Source organism: Eremothecium cymbalariae, chromosome 5 (assembly GCF_000235365.1).
Source record: "Eremothecium cymbalariae DBVPG#7215 chromosome 5, complete sequence".
Lineage (NCBI taxonomy): Eukaryota > Fungi > Ascomycota > Saccharomycetes > Saccharomycetales > Saccharomycetaceae > Eremothecium > Eremothecium cymbalariae.
Genome location: NC_016453.1, coordinates 86855 through 108103, shown reverse-complemented (window position 1 = coordinate 108103; position 21249 = coordinate 86855). Strand labels below are relative to the sequence as shown.

The 21249-nt window shown below is 39.0% G+C and overlaps 3 protein-coding genes and 4 further genes across 3 annotated transcripts; 4 read left to right on the top strand and 3 right to left on the bottom strand.

Annotated features, from left to right (window-relative positions):
* Window positions 1-28: 28 nt before the first annotated feature.
* On the bottom strand, window positions 29-1135 carry RBG1 (GTP-binding protein RBG1; the record flags this gene model as incomplete). Its single annotated transcript, XM_003646609.1, has 1 exon — window positions 29-1135. One exon carries the CDS (start codon window positions 1133-1135, stop codon window positions 29-31), a length of 1107 nt encoding a protein of 368 aa, XP_003646657.1.
* A 519-nt stretch (window positions 1136-1654) lies between these two features.
* On the top strand, window positions 1655-4628 carry Ecym_5047 (the record flags this gene model as incomplete).
* Window positions 4629-4890: 262 nt separating this feature from the next.
* Ecym_5046 lies at window positions 4891-9839 on the bottom strand (the record flags this gene model as incomplete).
* Window positions 9840-10117: 278 nt separating this feature from the next.
* Window positions 10118-11709, bottom strand: Ecym_5045 (the record flags this gene model as incomplete).
* Window positions 11710-13614: 1905 nt separating this feature from the next.
* On the top strand, window positions 13615-16326 carry Ecym_5044 (Zn(II)2Cys6 transcription factor; the record flags this gene model as incomplete). The annotated part of the gene is made up of 1 exon (XM_003646608.1): window positions 13615-16326. One exon carries the CDS (start codon window positions 13615-13617, stop codon window positions 16324-16326), a length of 2712 nt encoding a protein of 903 aa, XP_003646656.1.
* A 414-nt stretch (window positions 16327-16740) lies between these two features.
* Window positions 16741-17640, top strand: RPA43 (DNA-directed RNA polymerase I subunit RPA43; the record flags this gene model as incomplete). Its single annotated transcript, XM_003646607.1, has 1 exon — window positions 16741-17640. One exon carries the CDS (start codon window positions 16741-16743, stop codon window positions 17638-17640), a length of 900 nt encoding a protein of 299 aa, XP_003646655.1.
* A 515-nt stretch (window positions 17641-18155) lies between these two features.
* Window positions 18156-21237, top strand: Ecym_5042 (the record flags this gene model as incomplete).
* Window positions 21238-21249: the final 12 nt, after the last annotated feature.

Genomic DNA, 21249 nt, shown 5'->3' with positions numbered 1-21249 from the left:
GACGCCTGCACATTCACTACAGCAAGGTTTACTTTTTCAAAATTGTGACGACGTCTTCGTCCTCTAAAACATGACTCAATCCAACATACTGCGGTTGATGCTTGACACTACTGCCATATACTAGGGCATTTCTAAATTCTTCGACCAAAGACTTGTGGATCTGGTTACAAAAGTCTTTCACAGAACAGCGGTCAGAACGTAACACAATTGGATCGTTAAAGTCAGGCATGGTCCCCTTAGGCTTGGTGTAAACACGAACTAAGTTTAACCGATCCCACATCACTTCGAGTAACTCATCTAGGTTCCACTCCTTACCACTGGATATGGGCACCGCATTGGGGATCCTGTACAGCAATTCTAACTCCTCTAGTGACAGCGAATCGATCTTATTCAACACGTATACGGCGGGTATGTATCTCCTGGTGGGTGCCTCCAAAACATCGATCAAATCGTCCACAGTGGCATCGCACCTAAAAGCAATCTCCGCACTGTTTATACGGTACTCGCTCATCACCGCCCTTATCTCATCATGATCCAAGTGGGTCAATGGAACTGTATTTGTTATGGACACACCACCTTTCTCCTTCTTCTTCATGATAATATCAGGCGGCTGCTTGTTTAGCCGAATACCGACCCCTTCTAACTCCTTCTCAATAATCTGCTTATGATGCAACGGCTTATTGACGTCCAGTATAATGAATAAGAGATTACACGTCCTTGCAACAGCAATCACCTGTTTACCACGTCCCCGACCATCCTTAGCACCATCAATGATCCCTGGAAGATCCAACATCTGTATCTTGGCCCCCTTGTAACGGATTACACCGGGAACCGTTACTAACGTAGTAAATTCATATTCTGCTGCCTCGGACTCTGTACCGGTCAGCTTTGAAAGTAACGTCGATTTACCAACAGACGGAAACCCAACAAACCCAACAGAAGCAACACCTGTTCTAGCAACATCAAACCCAATACCACCAGCACCACCACTTGCCGAAACACCCTGCAACAACTCCCTCCGTAACTTGGCCAACTTTGCCTTTAATTGCCCAAGATGAAACGACGTCGCCTTGTTTTTCTGCGTACGAGCCATCTCATCTTCAATCGCCTTGATTTTCTCAACTGTCGTCGACATCTTTCCTGCTTAAATACTGCCAACCACAAAACTAGACCTTCCCAACGTCCTCTGGCGCCCTTTCTCAATCCATTTATATCTTTGTTCTTCAACTAATTGCAAATTTCAATGAAAAATGCCCAATTTTCCTCCTTCGTTGACGTGATATGTGAATTTTTTTGATTTTGATTTCTGGGTAGTTTGTCGAAATATAATGTTCTCAGTAATTGACAAATTTTGCATCATAGTGATGAGGCTCAAGGCAGACGAAGAAGAAAGAACAGTAATCTCTTTATTCATCATTAGCAAGTGAAAAAATAATAATCAAGGCTATTATTATTATTACCATTATCATTTCATAAATTTTGGTTTTAGAATCCGACGAAGTTTGATTCAGATTTTAATCTCGACCGTTAGAGCAATTCAAAGTATATCTGGTATCGTTATTCAAGTGTATGGCATCAGGTGCGAAGTACAATAGGGAACTAGAGTTGGTAAATAGAAAGCGAAAAGAAAGCACCAACGAGGGCAAAAATAAAAATGGCAAAGAAAAGTAAGAAGAGCCAACAAGGCTATTGGGATGAAGAATTCGAGCAGGATGTCCCTGGTGCAGAGGAGTTAAAGGGGGGAAAGGGTGCTGCAGATGTAGAGGTCGGAAACTCGAGCTTAGACTCATCTTCTGGAAATAATGGGGAAGTGGGTGCGACCGAAAATGCTGAAGCTAGTTCTGTACCTGTTGAGAATGACTTTATGGCAGCTTTGAAGAAGTCTAAGAAAAAACAGGATGGCAAAGAGGCAGAACAAGCTAACGGCGACAAGAAGCCGTTGTTGAAATCTAAAAAGGAGAAGGAGCGTGAGAAGAAGGAGCGTGAGAGACAGAAGAAGGAGCGTGAAAAGCAGAAGAAGGGAGCTTCTCAGAAAAAGGGCCAAGGACAGAAACCCAATGTTGAAAATGGTGAGGAATCTTCTGGTACTGGCAATGATGGAGGGGCTGCTAGCACGAACAAGAAGAAGAAGGTTCCCGCTGGTCTTGCTGCGTTGAAAAGGCAGTTGGAGTTGAAGAAACAATTGGAAGAGGAAGAACGTTTAGCAAGGGAGGAGGAGGAACGTTTGGAGAAGGAAGAGGAGGAACGTTTGGAGAAGGAGGCTAAGGAATTGGAGGAAGTCCAGAAAGCCAAGAAGGAGAAAGAGAAAGCCAGAAAGGACAGATTGAAGGCTGAGGGGAAATTGTTGACGAGAAAGCAAAAGGAAGCGAAGAAATTAATGGAGTCAAGAAGGGCTGCATTGCTGGCCTCTGGTAACGTTCAAGTTGCAGGGTTGACGAAGAAGGCTAGTGGTGACGATGATGAATCTACAAATGAAAAACCAAAGAAGGTTGTCTATGGTAAGAAGAAACCAAAGAAGACTAAGGAGCAACTTGAGGCCGAGGAAGCTGCTGCGAAAGCTGAAAAAGCTGATGAAGCTCGTGCTAAGGATGATGAGGAAGAAGAAGCTTTGATTGACGATTGGGAAAACTTGGTACTTGACGACGATGATGCTGAAGGTGATGAAGATGAAGAAGTGGAATCAATTGATGCTTCTACTGGTGAAGGTGATGATAGCACCGATACTACTCCAGATATGGACTTAGTTCCTCATGTTGAAGAAATTAAGAACTTGTCTACGCAGCATATGCTATCTCCATCTCCTAATATTGTTGTTCCAAATAAAGATATGCGTTCCCCTATCTGTTGTATATTGGGTCACGTTGATACTGGTAAAACGAAGCTTCTAGATAAGATTAGGCAAACTAACGTTCAAGGAGGTGAGGCAGGTGGTATTACACAGCAAATTGGTGCCACATATTTCCCAATTGAAGCCATTCAGCAAAAGACTGCTGTTATGTCCAAGTATGAAGAGCAAACTTTTGAGGTTCCAGGTTTATTAGTCATTGACACTCCGGGCCACGAGTCTTTTACCAACCTACGTTCTAGAGGTTCCTCCTTGTGTAACATTGCCATATTGGTTATTGATATCATGCATGGGTTGGAGCAACAAACTATCGAATCAATCAGGTTATTAAGGGACAGAAAGGCACCATTCATCGTTGCTTTGAACAAGATTGACAGATTGTATGACTGGAAGGTGATCCCAAATAACTCTTTTAGAGATTCTTTTGCACAGCAATCCAAAGCTGTACAACAGGAATTCCACACCAGATTTTCAAACATCCAATTACAATTGTCAGAACAGGGTTTGAATTCGGAATTATATTTCCAAAATAAAAACATGTCCAAGTACGTCTCCATCGTGCCAACTTCCGCTGTCACTGGTGAAGGTATTCCCGATTTGTTGTGGTTGCTGCTAGAATTGACTCAAAAGAGAATGTCAAAGCAATTGAAATATTTGTCCCACATTGAGGCTACTGTTTTGGAAGTCAAGGTAATTGAAGGTTTTGGTACTACTATTGATATCATTTTATCCAACGGTTACTTAAGAGAAGGTGACAGAATTGTCTTATGTGGATTAAATGGACCAATTGTGACAAATATTAGGGCTTTATTGACACCGCAACCATTGCGTGAGTTACGTTTGAAGTCGGAATATGTTCATCACAAGGAAGTCAAGGCTGCTTTAGGTGTTAAAGTCGCCGCTAATGATCTAGAAAAGGCTGTATCAGGCTCTAGATTATTAGTGGTTGGTCCTGATGATGATGAAGAAGATCTCATGGATGATGTGATGGATGATTTAACCGGTTTATTGGATTCTGTGGACAAGACCGGCAAAGGTGTTGTTGTCCAAGCGTCAACATTGGGTTCTTTGGAAGCATTATTGGATTCTGAAGCATAGGAAAATCCCAGTAATGTCCATTGGTTTGGGTCCAGTTTTCAAACGTGATGTTATGAAAACAACTACAATGTTGGAAAAGGCTCCTGAATTTGCAGTCATGTTATGTTTTGATGTCAAAATTGATAAGGAAGCTGAGCAGTATGCAGAGGAACAAGGTGTAAAGATTTTCAATGCTGATATTATATATCACTTGTTTGATGCTTTCGCCGCTTATCAAGAAGAATTGTTGCAGCAACGTCGTAAGGACTTTATGGACTTCGCTATTTTCCCATGTGTGTTAAACACCTTACAAATTATCAACAAGCGTGAACCTATGATAATTGGTGTTGATGTAATTGAAGGTTCTGTACGGATTGGAACTCCCATTTGTGCCGTCAAGACCGATGCAACCACTAAGGAGAAGACTGTATTGCATTTGGGCAGGGTGGTTTCTTTGGAAATTAATCACCAGTCCGTTAATGAAGTCAAAAGGGGACAAACTGCTCAGGGTGTTGCCATGCGTTTAGAAAATCCATCTGGACAACAACCAATCTGGGGACGTCATGTTGATGAAAAGGATGTGCTGTACTCTACATTATCGAGAAGATCCATTGATACGTTGAAAGATCCCGCTTTTAGAGATCAAGTTCCAAGGTCTGACTGGATGCTCATACGTAAGTTGAAGCCAATCTTGGGTGTTGAATGAAGCTTATTGTCTCTTCCTGTGTACTTTAGCTTTTTACATTAACCCCAATAGCTTTTGTATAATTTGTCCAGCGTAAATAATGCAAAATACATATATATATACAGAAAATAGATATATATATACAGAAAATATTAAACATTCTAATTCGTGGAACAAAGGCTATATTAGAATATTTTTAATATTTTTGTGTTTATGAATAAATTTTAAGATGTTTATTAATTTATGCCAAATACTATACAATTATAAAGGCCAGTACTTTAGTTCAACAGTAAGGAACCTTTGTTAATAGATCAAAAGAACCAGTTCCAATATTGTTAAGTTTACCCATAACAATCTTGGCTGAGGGGGAGTTCAATTCCTCACGGTCATTATCCAAAACGGCTTTAGTCAAGAATTGGCAAGTAGTCTCATATGACATCTTCATTAATGAAGAGGTGGAGGATTCCATACCTTGTCTATTGAACGCCAAGTAGCTCCCTTGTCTGGTCATCATGTCAGCAATCAGGTCTAAGTGACGAAGTGAGACCGAAATAGCGTAACGAGAAAAGACATTGTTGATTTCATTGACGATTGTATTTCTAGCTGCTTCAACACCATAAGTCTTTAATACAGCAGAAACGTCATTTGACAGAATACCATTTACATCAATGAACGTTTCCTGATCCCACATAGCTTGAAAGTTGACACCTTCAGTGACCAAGACACGCTTACCATTTTCTGGTTCAGGGTGAACACAACGATCAATATTTGGAATTTGCCTGATAACAGATTTGCGAGATATATCTTCAACAATATTAACCATTAGTAATTTTTCGGTATCAGCAGCTAACTCTAGCTTGAATTCGCACCATTTACCGTCTTCGTCATCAAAGTTATATTTTGAGATGAACCTATGAGAAGAAATTATAGCAGACTGACGATCTTTCTGATGCTTAGTCATATTTTTGTTAGCTTCAGCAGTGGCAGCATGAATTTCATCGTCCATCTCATCATCAGATGAAGAATCTGAGGAATCTGAATTATCTTCACTATCGGAGTCTAAGTTCTCATCAGAAGTCTCTTCTGCTCTTCTAATGGACTCCAGTTCATCCTCATCTGGGTCGTCGTATGAAACTGCTTGTTTGGTCTTCTTCCGGGACTTTTCTTCGTCATTATCTTCAACATCATTGGAAGAAATCTTTTCAGTCATGACAAACTCCGTATGTTGCTTTGGAACAGCGATACCAATATCTGATAGTGATGTTTTCTTCTGTTTCTTTATTTCTTTCAAAATGGCACTTTCAAGGGCAATCAAAAATTTTGTAGAAATGGCAGTTTGTAATTCCTCCTTTGTAACATCATATTCCTCTCCATACTCTGAACTATCAAAGAATTTAATGTTGATAACATAAGACCTTGAGTTTGTAGCTCTATCATTAGAACCAATAGTTTCGACCACAGTAACCTTATCAATGACTTCAGATAACATAACTTTTGTTATATTCTTACTGAAGATATCTGCAGTGTCATCTGAAACGTCATCCAAGATAGGTAGCGTCATCTGAGGTGTCTTAATAGCTGCAGATGCAGTCATAATGATTTCTCTCATACGCGGAATACCTAACGTCACATTTGCAGCGCCATGACCAGCAAAGTGGAAGGTATTCAATGTCATTTGAGTAGACGGTTCACCGACAGATTGAGATGCAATGATACCAACAGCTTCTCCTGGGTTAACCAATGAACGCATGTATTTTAACTGCATCAATGCTCTAAATTTCTTCTCATTTACATTGTCCTTATCCTTCAGCAGCGATGAATTATTATTAATGAACTGTTCCAAATCGTCTTGAAAGTTCTCAGAAACAGCACCCAAATATTTTGATGGATTAAATTTTGCCAAAACAGGGTCGTATTTATTTTGTTGAGCATAGTGTGGCAAGTTCCTGTTCTTCCGTCTATGTTTCATCGCCTTTTTGGAATATTTGAGAGCAGATTCAACATCTAAATGTTCTATTAGAGCAGATGGATTGCATTTCTTTAATAGTGCATCATAATTATCAACACAGAATTTGAACTCTTTCATATGAGATTCTTTAGTAACGTCTACAGAGTCACCACCATATAAGAATTGAATTAAAGTGCCATCTGTATCCCGGATAGTATTATCGTAAGAAACATGAACACCTTCCAACTGTTTAGTGAGACAACGTTGCAAATAACCAGACCTTGAAGTTTTAACTGCGGTGTCGATTAAACCTTCACGACCAGCCATACAATGGAAATAATACTCTTGGGGCCTAATACCAGAGTAGAAACGACCTTTGATGTAGCCACCGGCCATAACATCTGTTTCGAATGGCTTAAAAGATGGAAGTGTTTTCCCTGAGACCATAACTGGAACTCTTCTACCTTCCAAAGCTTGCTGACCTAACAAACACATAATCTGCGACACATTCACGTTAGAACCTTTTGCACCAGACAAGGCCATTGCTTGCATTGAGTTGTAAGGAAATTTCTTCATAGTACCACCTGGGACACATTTAGATACGATTTGAGAAGTAATAGAATTAACTTTTGAAGAAGTAACAGCATCTAGAATACCCAATTTGTTATCATCACGCAATATTTCTTCTAAGCGTTTCAACAACTCTGGATCATCAGGAGTAACATCATTATCCAAGTTAGTTACCTCTGATGCAGCAATGCAACCTATGTTGGCGGAAGTCTTCAAAATATCATCTCTCCATTTATTACCTTCTGCGGTCAGCCTCAAGTCATCCATACCACAGGTAAATGCAGTAGAAGTGATATAGTTCGTAAATAATCTTCCCAGAATAGATAGAGCTTTCGAAGCGACATCTGGCCCATAAACCTCATGTAGAGAGTGGATAATACCAAACTTAGAGGCACCATATTGTGATTTATCTAAAACACCACAAAGTAGCTCGCCATTTTGGAATATTACTTCATTTTCATTCGATTGTTCACTCCAGTATTCATTCTTGATTTTATTTTTAGACACTGAGTTAATACCAGGCATGTCTGGTGGAGTGGCATTCAATAAAACAGTGGTAATTATTTGCTTACCAGTCCATAATGGAATTGGCTTGATAATGGCTGGAGGTACAGTTAACAATCTAGGTCTTGAAGAATGACCATCTTCAGGACGGATACAGCCATAAATATACTGCTGATACTGTTCTCTGGTGAAGAAAGAGTCTTTGTTGGTTAACCAGACACCTGCAGAGATGTGATCCTGGATCAAACCTCTAACCGGAGAACCGGATGTTGGTGTTAGGTATTGAGAATCTGTATTAGCTAAATTGAATGCTTCAGCTCTAGCATTTTCATTCTGAGGAAAGTGCATGTTCATTTCATCACCATCAAAATCAGCATTGTATGCACCAGTATTAGCGTAATGTAGTCTCAAAGTCTTTTCGCCTGGCAACACCCGAACTTTGTGTCCCATCATAGAAGCTTTATGCAAAGTTGGTTGACGATTCATAATAACAATATCTCTGTTCTTGATATGACGATACACCTTCTTGTTTAATGTGTGGGTTGAACTATTTGTTGAAGGAGTCATCAACTGGTTAGCAAGTGCCTTACGTTGTTCTAAAGTCATTCCAATCAAAGATACAAATGAACCATCCTCATTTTGAATTTGAGTCGCACCTGGCCAAGTATCAGGACCGTTTATAATTGCTTGTCGTAACTCCGCAACGTTGTAGGCAGTAACAGGTTCTGGATAAGTTAATTTGGTGGCAAAAACAGGAGGGACACCAATTTCATTAGTTTCAATATTAGGGTCGGGGGAGATGACAGAACGAGCTGCGTAATTAACACGCTTACCCATCATGTGTTTTCTAAACAATCCCTCTTTCTTCTCTAGAGCTTGCTCACACCGGAAACTGGAACTTTCCCACCAGTATTGCCTTGAGCCTTCGTAGAATCTATAAACGCATTTACATCATTTTGAATGGTAACAAATGCATTCATCAATCTGTTGAATATTACTTTCCTGTCTTCAACTGATACTTTGTCTTTCTGTAATGTAGACAATTCATCATTCAAACCTCTAATTAATAGAGAAGTTGTTAAGATCTTAGATAGCAACTGATTTTGTGTATTCTCATGCACTTCATCTCCTAACTTAGAAGGTAACCTGAATCTGGTAGGCGGAACAACAACAACTTCCATGAAAAACATGTCAGCTTTAACCAGCTTTTTTTTCAAATTTGGTCTTGAGTGGAAGACATATTGAAGGACTTCCTGTTCCTTCTTGAAAACGACCCTCAAGATATTTCTCACCTCAGTACTTAAAATATATTTGGAGCCTATTTTCGGCCCGACGCTTGCCGATCTTGTAGAGGAGAAATCTTCATCAACATCATTCTCACTTGCTTTCCCTCCTAAGGTTCTGGATTGTTGTTGCTTTTTAATCATATCTTCCCGGATAAGACCTTTAACTCTATTGTTTGTCAATTGCTTCTCATTTAGTGCAGTTTCAAAGATTTTTGTAAATCCATCTTTTCTAAAGTTTGGAGAAAACATTCCACAATTGTCACACTTAGGTCTGGATAGCAGCCGCTTGTAGAAGTCATGAAGCAAGTTTTTTCTTTCGTCGTTGACAGTTGCAGTGAACGTACCATACTCAGAAGTCCGGCCCTCCGAAATGGCCTCAGCTATATGAGATTCAACGTACTCCCTACGTCTCCACTGCAATTCCCGAACTACAACAGCAGAGATACCTTTAGAGCCCTGACCATCCTCTTCGGCCTCATCAGACGCCATGTCCAAGTCCCCTACCGTAATGTCATCTATTTTGTAAGCCTCATCGATCAATCCGTATTGCAACAGCTTTAACTTGCATGCGTAACGATGTACCTCCAAAGATTTCAAACGGAATTGATGGCAATATAGACATGCCGATCTCAAATGTATGTACAATTGGTTGAAAAACAATGGATTGTAACATGGAACAGGCAACTCAATATGGCCTTGATGACCAGGACAGAATTTTTCATCCAAACCACAGGTAGAGCACAAATTACGCAAAAAGGCTCCCAGAGACAAATCATACAAACCGCCTCTTATTGGATGACCTAAATGATCCAAGACTGTTGGATTTGTTATCTGTTTAACCGACAAAGCACGAATCTCTTCGGCATTCATGATGCTGAAATCCACGGCGGTGATTTCAGCACCTACAGGTTTAGAAATATCCATGCTATGCTGCTCAATCGATCCAAGTGCTTGATTTTTGAATAAGATATTCTATAATCTAACCTTAATAAGAGATGAGATGAGGTTTAAAAATGTTACAATTTTTCAAAAATCGAAAAATTTTCAAGAAAAGAAATGGAGCCTCTAAGGACGACCATCGAATCATATTGTACGACATCAGGTAAGGTCATCATATAAAGTCTCATCGTATGTATCATTAATAGTAATAATACGTAATATTTATGACAAGCAGGCAACTGTAAATGTAGAACAGCTGGTCTCTATCCGTTGGCGAATGTTAGATATATAATCACTCCAAAAGTGAAGAGAAGTAGAGAGGCGTGTAGTATGTTCACTCTAAATACTAAGCCGTGAATCATGGCGCTTATGACAACGATGGTGGAAACGAATAAGTAGCCTGAAATGTATGGCTCAAAATATAAGTTAAAACCGGTAGCTGGATAGTGAGACGAAATAAATTGAATAATAGGAATGACCATGCCCAGTATTTGATTGCTTGAACCAATGGTCAAAGATACAGCCAGGTCCATCTCGCCGTGGTATGCAAAAATCAATGAGGAAATATGTTCAGGGAGTGCACCAGCAAACGGTAAAACAATTAGACCAATGAAAACTTTACTAATCGGCTTATCATCAGTCAGGTGTTTTAATGAACCAACAAAGAAATTTGCTGTAGGTGCTAAACCCGCTGTGGCAAGAGCTAGGGCAAGGAAACAAACCAATTTTGGTGGTATTTCCTCATTATCATCATCATCATCTTTGGCTTCATCTTCATCACTGCTGGAAGAATCCCATTCATCTTCTGTAGAACTAGAACTATTATCTGTTAAGGCCTCCATATCTCTTAGTTTTTTCTTACGAAGTTGTTTAAACTCTTCATTTGTGCCCACAATTAGGTAAACAATGTATGATATAAGTATGAATGCAGCACCAATTTGTGAGCTGTTCTGTCTGAATGACATTGATTTATCACTATCGATCACGAAGACTTCTGACATGATAGCCAAAAGCACAGTGATCGTAATCAGATAGAAAATATGGTTACTAATAGCCCTGGTAGAACGAAGTTTGATACCGTCTAGTCCCCCAAAAAGGAAACATGAACCTACCACTAGCAAATTATTTGACAATACACTTCCAATTAACGACGTAATTGTCAATGTAGCGTCCTCCTTTGATAAAGTAGTACCAGATATAATTAGTTCAACAAGGTTGCCAAACGTGGCATTTAGTAAAGCTCCAAATACAGGACCAAAATGCTCGCTTGCATATTCCGTTGTATTTGATAGGATCTTTGCAAAGTACATCAGGGCAAGGAATAAACAGATCACTGCAGGAACATCCTGGTGGCTTTTGTAACAAACGATGCCAACTGGGAATAACGGCAAAAGTAATACCATCTTGGTGTTCAATGCACATTTGACCACCTGCAAAAAATGTCCAAGTACCGGAGTATCTTTAAAACGCCTGTAACGCTTAACACCAAGTACAACGGGGGGAATTTCCAAAGCAACTTATAGCCTGCATCAACATATCCAACAGTTTCTTCAAACAAAACTGTCTTCAACTGCTTCATGCATGAGATAAAGTAGTAAAAAATATTGGCCTCAGTCTTAACGGTAGGCTTCTTTTTTATCACCTTCTTAGGAATCGAAATCTTCTGCTGGTACTTACCAGGAGTCCTGAACGTACCATGCGTCCTGACCTTTTTGGGAATTCGATCCCTAGTCTTTTTGTGAATTCGATTCCCAGTCGAATGGGTCTCGCTAATGGCTACACTGGAAGCATCGTTAGCGACATCTGCACCTGTCGAGGGATAAGTCGGCTCAGTAACACTCCTTTTTATAGTCATATCAGATTCCAATGCCTATTGTCTTGTATTTCTCCGGAATATCCAGAAGACTTACAGAATTGAGCACTATTCAATGAATATTTGTTATCCCTCACTTATTTGTCTTTTTTTTGTACTGGCCTCGAGCAATATTTCCGTTGATCTCGCTGTATTCTCATAAAAAACTTGGCATTTTGCTTAGCTTTCTGCAGGAAAAACTCTATATCTGCGCGGCGTCCCTGCATATACAAGCCTCCAAAAGTTCATCTACCCAGAATAATATAGGCTTTGATTCATATTAAAAAGGCTAAACCACCAGCATTACCACCAAACACGCGGCTCCCGGATAAAAACGATATAAACTATTCGTTATCTTCTACGACTGATACTATTGGGCCGCGATGAATATATATGCGCCTCTATCGTTTCCCACCTAGACGCATGCACAGGGCGCTGTTTTTTTTTCCTCGAGACAGAAAACATACTGATCTACATACTGAGTTTGGGTTCGAGCTGTTCGAGCCTAAACTTGAGTCTCCGCGCTTGAAGTATTAGAAATAATAAATAGACAGGCGGCCTGCGCTCTACAGAAAGAATATAAAAACTGATCCCAACTGATCACTGGATGCCTATCAGTAGGATCTTCAGGGAAAAGCTAAGAATCATCGGCTTCGCTAGGAAAATGCACTTGAAAGTGCTTATCTCCGCAAAACATAGTGTTAGGGCGCAATAAGGTAGATACTATCTAGGCTAAATGTCTGGTAAATAAGGGGAAGGCTTGTAACCGCTGGTCCTATTCTTAGTAGTACCAGGTGGCTTCTGACGCTCACATCATGCATCAAGAGGTTGTAGACCTTTGTACATTCTGTATTGTTGCTGTCTCCAGTTATACAAATCTCGGAACTCGCATTTGTTAAGGGAAGAATTTAATTGCGAATTGCGAACATGAAACCAAACAACGTCGTTCTCATCGTTGTTGTTGGTGGCAATAAGCTTCCCCTTTATATGCAACCCAATTGTGCATTCCAACGGAAATCTGTTTAAAGTTAGCGGGTTCAAACGTTTTGTGTGCTGCTTACATAATACAGTTTACTTGGATTGGGCGTGTCGTATGTTGTTTTTAGAAGCCTGCATCCCATTAAAACTGAAACACACAAAATTTAGGAATTGACGCACCTGCATGAGATCAATTTCCTAGAATGGCTCCGCAGCTACTGCATGCCGACGAATTCAGTACTATAGAAACTAAATTCAATTCCTAGTATATAAAATCCCTTTTCTTGACACTGATCCCCGGATACAGGCAACCAACTTTATATATATGTATACATATAATACCATATATATATTACTATATCCACAGAACGAAACAGGCTCCCTAAACTTGTTAACTTGCAAAAGAAAGCACTGTCGCTAAATGCTATTTCTGTCAATGTAACTTTTACCGAGCAATCTAAAACTGTCTCGTTCTACTCTGGGCTGTGGTCGAAACGATATGCATCGTCGTCGACTTTGTAGCCTTTTTTTCTTTCAAACATCCCCCACCCACTGAAACTAAAGAGCAGAATCTACTTATAAGCTAATAAAGACAACTTTTACTATACTAGATAATATATCATTTCCGCCTCCCTTATTATATCCCCTCTTACAATATTATTTGCTTCGCTATCTTTCCAAAGGCTACCAAACTAGAAAGGCTTTTGTACTATCAGATAAACTCGCGAGAAGATAATCACGACATTAAACAAACCGAAATTTGCAAGAAAAAATTAAAAAAATACCAGCCCACATTTCCGTACCAATAATGCTGTATTGCAAGTGAGCTATACGCTTAGAAAATTGATATCTTTTAGGTACAGATATCTTTAGAGTCCTTGGTAAGCTTTACCTGGGACAGAATTCAAGCGTATTTTAGTTTATTATAGTATGAGGAGAGTACTAGCCTGTGCGAGGTGCCGGGGCCATAAGATTAAATGTGTGCACAATAATCAGCCACCATGCTCGTACTGCCAGCACAAGGGTATAGCAGAGAAGTGTGTTCTTTCTTTCCCTCCTACAAAGAAGAGGAAGAAGGCAGTTTCGTATTCGCAAGATGCAACAGCGTTTCCTACGGGGTATGATCACCAGAAGAAGCTTGAACAGCGGCAGCCCCTCTCCGTTCCAAGCTCGGACTCAAATCAGATGCAGCAGCAGCAGCAGAAACAACAGCAACAGCAACAAGAGTCGCATATGTATAATGAACACACATATGGAGCACAAAAACGGAAGAAGCCGCTTCCTATGGATGTGTATCGGGCAGATAACAATACTCAGCTTCGTTATCCCCAACAGCAAAACCAACCACTTTCTTATGTGCACGACGTAAGTGCGGGTCCGCAGGAGCTTCATCTACCACAACAAGAGTTTCGACAGAGTAACACTGCTGATGACTTGCAAAATTCTCTTTCCCACATGGATAAAATTTTCGAACAGGATGGGCGTGCAGTTAAGTCGGAAACTAGGGAGCCCTCTTGGAAGTTCGATCCCCAATTTTTGTACACTCAAACGATCTATGACTTGGCTCGCAGCATTCCCCATGAGGTTGTATTATCTGCTATCGAAAGGGTTTGGGAAAACTTCCCAGAGCTCCGTTTCTTCAACATGGATAATATATTTGAGGAAATTTCGAGCATGAATCCGGTGTTGATCGGTGCGATAATGGCTCAGGCCTCATTTTATTGTCCTTGTACCTCTGTTTCTTCCCCAAACAAGTCTCTTGAATACCAGTGGCTTGGTGCTGATGCCTTCAATGTCAAGAATCTTGTTTATGAAAAGTTGGCCATGGACGCAATATTTAATCGTGGCCTGCTGCTTGCAAAACCGGACATCGAGATTGTCAAGGCACTGCTTCTTTTGTGTACTAATAAATGGGGTCATAATGAGTATTACATGTCCTGGATGGTGCATGGCTGTGCAGCTCGTATGATACAAGTACTATTCTTTGATGAAAGCTTTTTACAGAAGTGCAGGGGATCGCCTGCTTTGCAGGAGACTAAGATGAAAACATACTGGTCCGCTTTCTTACTTGATAGGGTGATTTGCACAGGTGAAAATCGCTCCTTTGTAATTCAGGATTACCAATCTCACCCACTCCCATCAGAAAATATCAATATTGACTCAAACTTGACGAATAACCTTCCAATGAATGAAGATCTGGATTTCTCACGAAAGAAACAAAACGGGCAATACCTTACCCTAAGGAATTTTAATTCATACTTTTCAAAGTATCCTGCTACGATCACAAGTAAGAGGCAGGCATTCCTGATTAAAATATACTCTATCTGGGGGGATCTAAATCGTTATCTAATAGGTGGGGCTTATGATGCAGGTCAGAATTGCAAACCTTGGGACTCTTCTACTATAATCGGTCAACTTTGGCAGGAACTAAATGATTGGAGAACGGTACTGCCCCAAGAATGGTTGTGGTCTAAAGAAAAATATATGGACAATAATAGCCCACTGCGGAAGGATACTATATTCCCTATGATGAACTGTCTCTATTTGTTAAGTATAATATTCATTACTCGGGAGTTTCTTCCATTCCTCCCACATTCAGTAGATAAGCCAGATGGCTCTAAGTTTGGTACTCCCCCTTCGGAAGATTATTGGGAAGAGAACGCAAGGAGGTGTTTTCAAGCAACTCGTGAACTCTGCCAAATTCTTAGTGCTTTGTTTGACGACGCACTTGTGGCTCCATCAGATTTGAAGATCCCAAATCCAGTGCTGAATTCTCCTTTTTACAGTTTTACCGCTTTTATTTGCATAATTCAGTGCAACTATGGGATTTACTTCCCATGGATGGATCCTGATAATCATATATATGAGACAGATGTAAGCAATCCGCAGTCTCTTGTTTATGGTTCGAACAAAGTGTTTAGGTTGTTGTGCCTAAAACAAGAGGTGTTTCCTCTCATAAAAAATTGGGTAACTATGGTGATAAAGACCCAGGAGCTTTATCGGTTTGTTTCAAATAATAGAGAACGTGCAAAAAACATGAACTGGGCTAGTTCTGATATGAAGGACATCAAGGAAGCGTTGCGGCCAGTTTCGGAGACTGGATCAAGTGACGAGAATGGTAAAAGTAAGAAACAGGGGCTAAGTACTACAGGCGAGAAAGGGAGCTCTACAGTTGTATCTAAAGATTCATTACAATCACAGTCACTAGAACCGTCTCTAGTTGGTGACTCTTATTCTTCAACTGCACTTGGTTCAGAGAAACTGCCTCAGCAAAAAATGATAGGGGCCAAATCAGGATTTGGCTCCTTCTTACAACAGAACGGCAGTACTTCAAATTTTCAAGCGGATAAAAAATCTTCCGCCTTCTTACCACCTCAGGTGGTACATCCTAATCTCCCTTCTAAACCTACTAATGGCGATGGTATTTCAACTGATCGACGGACGGGGAGTATTTCTGAAAATACTCAACTTGGCCAATTTAATTTATATGGGAATAACATTGACCTGAATAATTTTAATAACGTCCTTTTCAAAACCCCTGATATTAATGTTGCGAACTTAGAAGTGGAGCCAGAAACTGATAAATTAACTTTGTTATTCAATGACCACGAATTGGATCTTTTACTTCAATTCCCAGTCTGACATATAGCAGAAAGTGGTTCATATACAACATACCAATGGGTAAATAGGAAAGATTTTAAAGAACATTTTAAAAGAACATTTACTAAACGAAAAGGTTTTATAAACGGTTAGAGCTCAAGCACCGCGATACGTAGGCACTTATTTGACATGGGTAAATCTATATAATTATACCAAGGACTTTATGATCATGTGACAATAAATTGCATGCAGCCAGATCTTTTGTAGTAGTCATTTTTCACGGAGGCATTTCTTTTCCTGCAAGTCAAAAATTTTTCGGATTAGGTAGCTGAAGTTGAATTAGCGATGAGATGAGCAAGATAGCCAGTCTCAAGGCCAACTCAAAGGGTGAAGTGGTTATTTGGTTGTGTTAAGGTTTGTGGACCTTGAACTATTTATTATAAAACAATGGAGAACATGGTTGCAAAGAAGGTTTCTCCATCGCAATTGAAGGCCTTAAAATTCATTAGAAAACATACCAGGCTATGCAAAAATCCAATTGATCCTGAAAGCAATACTTCTCAATGCATTGTGCGTATTCCGGTGTCCCTGTATGTTTCATTGGCACCTGTTTATCAACAGCAACCATTAGAAGGCATAAAGAGGCAGCATTTAAACCCTATGGTAATGAAATACAACGCAGATGTCTCTGGAGTAATACTTGGTTATGAAAATGTTAGCATTCTGAGTGAAGACCCATTAAGTGAAGATTCAACCGATTCTCCAGCTCACAGCCTTATTAAATTAACTCCAGACACGCCCTTTGGGTTCACCTGGTGTCAGTTAAATCTCATCGTCTGGTCCCCACAAATCGGCGATATAGTAGAAGGTTGGATCTTTATACAGTCCGCTTCGCACATTGGTTTATTGATCCACGATGCATTTAATGCGTCAATTAAAAAAAATAGTATACCAAATAATTGGACTTTTATTCATACTGATGAAAGTGGATCGACTATGGGTGAAAACGGTCAAGACTCTATTGGCGTTAAGAGGAGTCGTTCGCTAGGACACTGGGTTGATAGCAACGGTAAACAAATTGATGGAAAGCTTAAATTTACAATCAAAAAAGTATACACCACTGGGAGGATGGTTTCCTTGGAAGGTTCCTTATTAAACGAAGATTGCGCTTCCCGCTCTCAGGCAGAGAACTTACCAGTTGTATCTAATACCAAGATTGTATTTGATGATGAGGTATTTCAGGAAAATAAAGAATCTCACAAGGACTTGGAATTAAGTGTCGTTAAGGAAGATAACGGCGATGAGATTGTTTATGAGAAAGATTCTAGTGACAGCGATTCTAGTCATAGCGACTAGCTGCCACAAGCTGAGAATTATCTTCCTCTGTTTTCCTAGCACTTTGCATCAGTTGATAGAGCTAAAACCGATTCCAAAATATTGAGAAGCGGAAATAGAAAGTATAAATAAGTAATATATGTACATTATGATATAATATTTGAGATTCATAAAAAGATACTTTTACAAGCAGAGTAGAAGAAATAGCGTATTAAACCTACAGTGACAACTCCTGCTGCTTTGAAGTTCCCTGAAATTTTTGATATAGTACTAGTCGTGCAATATGTATAACAAAGCATCCTATGAATTATTTAGTATATTTTATTGTTATTGTTTACCTTATAATTTCAAATTTCTGTCAGGTTTTGAGTGTTAAACATTATTTAGAACATTAAAAGGCTAATTCTTGAAACTTCGCTACCTTTTAGAATACATATTATCACGCGTCACGGGGAATATAGTCATGAATTTCCTTTCTTTATATTGTAAGAGTGAGGATCGAATACGTTAGAAACTATTACACTCTAGTGTTAAGAATGGATTTGAATACTGTTGAAGAGACTTTGTCTCAGATTGCCCGTGGTTTAGTCGATCTATCTTTGGTTTCGCAGACGATTGATGCTATCAATCAATTTCAAACAGATCCCTTACTGTTGGACAGAAGCCTACCTCATTTCATTGCTACATTAACCCAGGGGGTTTTGACCAAATCTTATGAGGAACAGGTGTGTATAAGTGAGGTATTTTACAACTTTTGCAAGGTGAGCTCATGGAAGAAAAGTATGAGACAGTTGGATGCTGATATTTATTTATTACCAAAGCTGCTTTTACTTTTAAAGGAAAACGGGAAAACTGGTCCATGGCAATTGAATTACCTTTTACTGATATGGTTGCATCTACTCATTATGTCACCTTTTAAATTAGAAAATGATAGCGAAGTTTATGAAATAGCCGCTCAATTCAAAAGTTCCTCGTTGTTTCGCCCAATTGTAAATGGCATCCATTCTGAACTTTTTATCAGAAACAAAAATCTATTTTGGAAATGTAAAGCGGAAAATAGTGTAGACAATGGTACCCTTAACTTAGTTTTTAAGCACTTGATTACTAAGTCTACGAGTTTGCAAACTGAATTTATAAATTCCGCATTGTTGAGTCGAATAACAAGTGATTTGATAGAAGAGGAGTTCACGACTGAGGAACAGGGTATTAATAAATTGAAATTGATACCTAAGCTATGCTGGTTAAATGCCGCTAGAACTGACTGGGAAGCAGTGGAGAACCTTATCTCGTTTTGTTTGCAGTGTACACATTTGCCGCATACTGGTTTCCGTTTTAAACTGGCGCGCACTTTCGCTAAGGTTGTGAACATAGTAAATGCTTACGACGATGATCTGGCTATGGAGTTGATTAATACTTCAATTCATGATACTGTTGATTTAATTTTCGATAAGGTTCCCGGAATCTATTGATAGTGAAGTATTGCATAGCTATCTGTTAATTATTGCAGAACTTGCCAGGTTCAGGTTATTAGGCTCAGAACATCTGAAATTGATATGTTCACAAATTGTCCCTATAACAATAGTTTTTCAGCAACTGGTAATTACAAATATCCAAGGCCACCATATCAGAGATGCTACAAACTTTATTTGCTGGTCAGTTGCAAGAAATCATACTAAACTTCCTATCGAAGTCAACAGATCTATGATGATGCATTTATTGATGAATTCAATTACTGATTATGAATTAATTATCAGGCGATCTTCTAACGCTGCATTACAAGAACTACTTGGTAGACATGGCTCAGATCTTCTCCCTTATGATCTTATATTACGACTAATTGAGATATCAGTGACAAATTTAAATGTTAATTTCACTGACAATCTAATTAAACTATTCCATTTATATGAACCATTTCCAGAATATATTAACTTTATCTTCAAGTGGTTGATAGATTACGAGATTTCTAAGAACCATAACTTGCACATTGTGAAATTGAGCTGTGCAATTATTCCCACTTTGTACAATATACACTTCAAAACAGTAGAGGGTAAACACGAGTTCTATCGGAAGATCTTAAAGTTTGGGAAGCAGTCTGTATTAACTGTATTAAGTTCATGTCGGTTTATCCATCTATTCACTACTTTACCATTTGACATGCACAATGATGAAGGCATTAATGTTGCAAAAGAGTGCTTCCAAGTAATTCTGGGTAGCGGTTTTACAAAGTCTGGAGCCCCTACAGAATCTTTTAAGGTTCTATGTTACTTAAGATTTATTGTTTATGATTCTGATTTGAAACTCACTAATGTTCTCATAGCCGAACTATTTCAAGCACTTAGATCTGTTAATAATACTAACACAAGTATCGATGAGATTGGGGATTTGTTTAAGTGTATTGTGCGTCGTGCTTCAAAAGATGGATCGACATCATTTCTTGACGAAGCTTGCAAAACATCCTTTTGGAAAACATACTATAAATTTATCAATTTTAACAATCATCTATGTTGCGCTGCTTTGACACAAATAAAAACTTCGACATTCATTGAATCTTTTTACCAACTATTACCGAGCATGGATTGTAATGCTAAATCCAAATTAATCGATTCAATGGTTGAAAATATTCCCAATATTCAAAATTCTGACCTATTATCAGATTTATTGGAATTGCTGGATGATTATACTATTACTGAACAAGGTGATGTTGGACGATTAGTGCGGACTAGTGTGGTAAAGTTGCTTCAACAGAATACATTAGCTTTTACTGAGATAGAAACACTCAAACAAAAGTTTTGTGAAAAATTATTAAGGTTGGCTGCTGAACCACAAGATGATTTGAGACAACGTAGTTTTGACGTGTTGCTTACTTTTTATGGTGAATTTCGAGAAGAATCAATTTCTTTCAATTCCCAACTTCTTTCATTTTATGATTCTCACTTTAAATACAACCGGGAATTTTGGACAGGGTATATGATCAATGCAGGGGCTATTCATTCCACTGACAAGAAGATTACATCTGCAATTGATGCCTTTTTAAGATACTACAAGACATTGGAGCCCGAAGAACAATTAGAGCTATTGAACGAATTGGTTAGGATAGTTCCTTCATCTAAAGAGCTCCGAAGTCTAAACGGTGTTTATTCGAGAAGAAACAAATTAGGTTCTCCTTCTAGAGATATAATCAAAACAACTATCTCAATGCTTACATTTTGGCATCGAATAATGGAGTCAGGTATAGTTATTAATCCTAACTTCAATTACAGAGGCGTATTTGCTAAGTTTTACAACTTGCAGCTAGTGAAGAGTAATATTAAGTTAAAGCTAACAGTGATTAGTGCAATGCCTTTGCTTTGTATATCTGAATTCAATAATGCAGAAGACAAAGCTAACTCTGTGAATTTCACTAATCTCATAATTCGAACCTTGTGGAAACTTCTCAATACCTCGAAAACCAAAACTGCAACATCAATAAAGCAGGCTTCTTTAGACGCCCTAGTTATGATATTGCTAGAGCACAACAAGTTTATTGTTGCTAACAAGCTGGGCTCAAATTCAAATATTTTTCTCCCAGAATATTCTGCTTTGGAAGCAGTTAACGAATCCGAACTATTTCTGGTGTGAAACTGTTTATAT